Source organism: Hibiscus syriacus, unplaced genomic scaffold, assembly GCF_006381635.1.
Source record: "Hibiscus syriacus cultivar Baekdansim isolate YM2019G1 unplaced genomic scaffold, ASM638163v2 tig00109979_pilon, whole genome shotgun sequence".
Taxonomy (NCBI): Eukaryota; Viridiplantae; Streptophyta; class Magnoliopsida; order Malvales; family Malvaceae; genus Hibiscus; species Hibiscus syriacus.
In genome coordinates this window covers 18,190-21,981 of record NW_024062546.1, presented here as the reverse complement: position 1 = coordinate 21,981, position 3,792 = coordinate 18,190, and the positions used below count along the sequence as shown (strand labels likewise).

The following is a 3,792-nucleotide window of genomic DNA, read 5'->3' as shown; positions in this document are numbered from 1 at the left end:
AAAGATTCTCAAATCATTTGTAAGATCTTAGTTTGAAACAATAAAGAATGTGTTGCGATAGTGTAAAAGATTCCCAAGTGTTGGCAATGCTTAATCCCACATAGTATTGGAAACACTATTGGGAATGGGTATTTAAGGCTTGGATTTCATACTTCCTTGTTGAGTGGAAGAGAACAAAGCGGACTCTCGCGCACCGCCGCCGCCGCCGTCCGTCTCGTGGTCGTGGTCGTGGTAATACGTGTCTTCGACACGTCCGCACGGATACTATCTTTTTAGAGAAAATTCTTAAGAAACAAATGCAATACCACCAGTCGTTGCGATAAAATCGCAACGAATTTGGAAAATCGCAACGCGAACTTGGACTATCGCAACGAATTTATCGCAACGAATTTGGAAAATCGCAACGCGAACTTGGACTATCGCAACAAACTTGGAAAATCACAATGCGAACTTCGACTATCGCAACGCGAACTTAGACTATCGCAACGAATTTGGAAAATCGCAACGCGAACTTCGACTATCGCAACGTGAACTTGGACTATCGCAACGAATTTAGACTAACGTAAATTTGGAATAACGTAAATTTGGAAAATCGCAACGCGAACTTGGACTATCGCAAAATCGCGTTGTGAATTTGGAAACTGAGTTGAAAAATTAGAGTTCGCGTTGCGATTTTGGTGGTCATTTTGGTAAATCCAAAAAAAGTTGGTTAAAATCGTATATTATAAGGCATTTTCGGTCACTGAGGTTATTTTCTCTTTATTAAAAGTAACTTATAAATTTATTTTTTAAAATGTCACATACAGTGACAAGACGTGATATTAAAAATAAAAAATAGAGAAAAAAATATGGAAAGGTAGTTAGTGTTAGTTAAGGTAATGAATAAAGAGTAATGTGACGTTTGGTTCGCTAGAATGTTTATGAGGGAATTGGAATCTGTGAATGAATTGGAATCTGTAGGAATTGGAATCCAATTTCATATTTTGTTTGGTTGGCAGGAAATGGAATTGGAATCCAATTCTATATTATGTTTGGTTCGCAGACATGTCAGATGAATTTGATTTCAGTAATGTAATATGACATAATTGTCCTTCTTGTTTTTTTGCTTTATTTTACAACTTACATGTAGTAATATATTATAAAAAATTAAAAAATAATAAAATTTTATTTTATTAATTGATTATTCATTTCAATAAATTATAAAAATCATGCTAATAAACATTATAAGTTAAAATCATCGCAATCAAAATATGTTAATAAGTTACCAAAAGAAAGAGTAATATTTCGATACATTCCAATCGGAATATGTTAATTAGTTACCAAAAAATATACCAAAAACTATTTTTATTCAATATATGAATTAGAAACTCGACCCGACACGACTTAAAATAATAAAAAAAATTATTTTTATTCAATAAAACATTGACATAATTGAAAAAAAATTATATATAGAGGGGTATTATTGTAATTATTCCTAAATATATAAGGTAAAATTATATTTTTTTTCGGGTCGGTCCGATTTTTTTCACTCTAAACCCGAACCAGACCCGAATATCACACTTAAAAAAACCCGACCCGACTCGACCCGAATATCACACTTAAAAAACCCGACCCGACCCGAACAAAATAAAGTTTCATCCGACCCGACCCGAATATATGAATTAAAAATCCAATCCGACCCGACCCGAAATAATAAAAAATTATTTTTATATAATAAAAACAGTGACTTAATCCAACCCGACCTGAATTATATATATTTTAGGGTAGGTCCGGTTTTTTTCACCCTAAACCCGAACCCAACCCGAATATCACACTTAAAAAAACCCGATCCGACCCGACCAAAATAAAGTTTCACCCGACCCGAATATATGAATTAAAAACCCGACCCGACCCGAAATAATAAAAAATTTTTTTATTCAATATATGAATAAGTTACCAAAGGATTGATGAGGGTAGTATGGTCCATCAGAGATTCCAATTCATTTGAAAAACTTGAACCAAACATGGGAAAGTGGTGGAATTGGATTCCAATTCCCACAAATTCCAAGGGATTCCATCCAACCAAACGCCACCTAATAGCTTAATATATATATATAAAGTTATAATGATAAAACTACTCTTATAAATAATTATTTTCTTTTTAGTATTTTATTTTTAACGTTTTAATTTTTGGTTAAAATAGACAATGATGGATGTAAATTATTAATTGAATAATGATTAATACATCTTATCAATGTGATATTTTTAAATATATTCAATAATTGACATAATATGTGTCACACCATTCAAAATGATGACATAACATGTACTACATTATCTAAAGTGATGACATAATATGTATCACATCAATAATTGAACACGTGAGAAAATTTTATATCAATAATATAAGTTGACGGTTAGTTGATTAACATGTTCTTCTAATAGGGTTTATATTGAACAAAAAATAGAATTTTAAGAGTTAAAATATTCTAAAAATATACAAAAATAAAATGATCATTTATACAAATATTAAGGAATAATTTATCATTATACCTAAAAAGAAAAGGAAAGGTTTGAAATCCAGTGGCATCTGAATTATGTCTTTGAGCATAGATTATCGAGGTCGAGTTTCTCTACACATATTCGAGTTTTATATTGTATTTGTGTAAGTCACGTGTTAAATTATATTTCCTAAGAGGGGTAAGCTTTTGGCAAGCTGAAGTGGGAATGAATGTTAGCTGGAGTCTTAGGAGACTGATGAAAATGAGGCAAGAAGCTTATCCGGTCCTTGCAAATGTGGCAGACAGTGTTACTTTGAAGGCTGCCTGGTTTTGGAAGGAGATCAGGATCAAGGGTGCCAAGGTATTTGGCAGAAACTGGTATGGTTCCCTCTGCACATTCCTAAGCATGGTATCATTTCTTGGATGACCTTGTTAGGGAAACTTCCCACTGGTGATAGGTTGTTGCGTTGGAGCATAAAGGTCGATGGCAGATGTTGTGTTTGTATTGATGCAATGGAGTCCATTGATAATTTCTTTGAGTGTTCTTTTGCAAAGGATAACTGGAGGGCTATTTTGAGGCTGTGTGGCCTGACTAGACAGGTCAGGTGTTGGAAGGGGGAGGTGAAGTGGGCTGTTGCCAACCTCAAGAGTAAACCCTTGCTCACCATCATCCTCAAACTTGCTTGGAATGCCCATATTTATCTCATCTGGGAGGAAAGAAACTGCAGGTTGTTTCGTGAGAAGGTTAGAGAAGTTGCTGCTATTTTTTCATCTGTCAAGGAGGTTGTCAGAATCAAATTACAGGGAAGGAATATAACCATGGTGGATAATGTTACTTATAGCCTTTGAAGTAATTGGGTATCTCTTGTTGAGGTCTTTAGTGTTGTTTGTTGTGCATAATCTGTAGCAATTTTTGCTGCTGTTTGTTGCATGTATGTGTAGCAGGTTTGCTGCTTCTTTAGGTAATATAAAGGATTTATTCAGTAAAAAAAATTAATTGTATAATTCAATATTTTTAGTAATTAATTATAATTATAATTTATTAATTTAATTAAAAATTATAATAAAAAGTAAGCATGTTCGTACCAATTATCAATATTCGATATTGATACACATTTTTAATAATGTGTATGATGGTGTACTGAATCCAGATTTGTGTGCTGGGTCAAGATCTTCTTTGAGTGCGGCAAATTGTGTCACGTTTCCTTGAATGTGTGTGCTGATATGGTGGAATTCATCATGGCTGACTCCTTTCTTTCACATTACTCAATATTTCATTTTAGGACAAATGCTCATATTTTGGAACGTTAAT

General features: G+C 33.3%; 1 protein-coding gene across 1 annotated transcript; it reads left to right on the top strand.

The window, feature by feature from the left end:
• Positions 1-2,706: 2,706 nt before the first annotated feature.
• LOC120211657 lies at positions 2,707-3,329 on the top strand. The gene is made up of 2 exons (XM_039210158.1): positions 2,707-2,858; positions 2,939-3,329. The coding sequence occupies exons 1-2, from the start codon at positions 2,707-2,709 to the stop codon at positions 3,327-3,329; spliced, it is 543 nt and encodes a 180-aa protein (XP_039066089.1).
• The last annotated feature ends 463 nt before the right edge of the window (positions 3,330-3,792 follow it).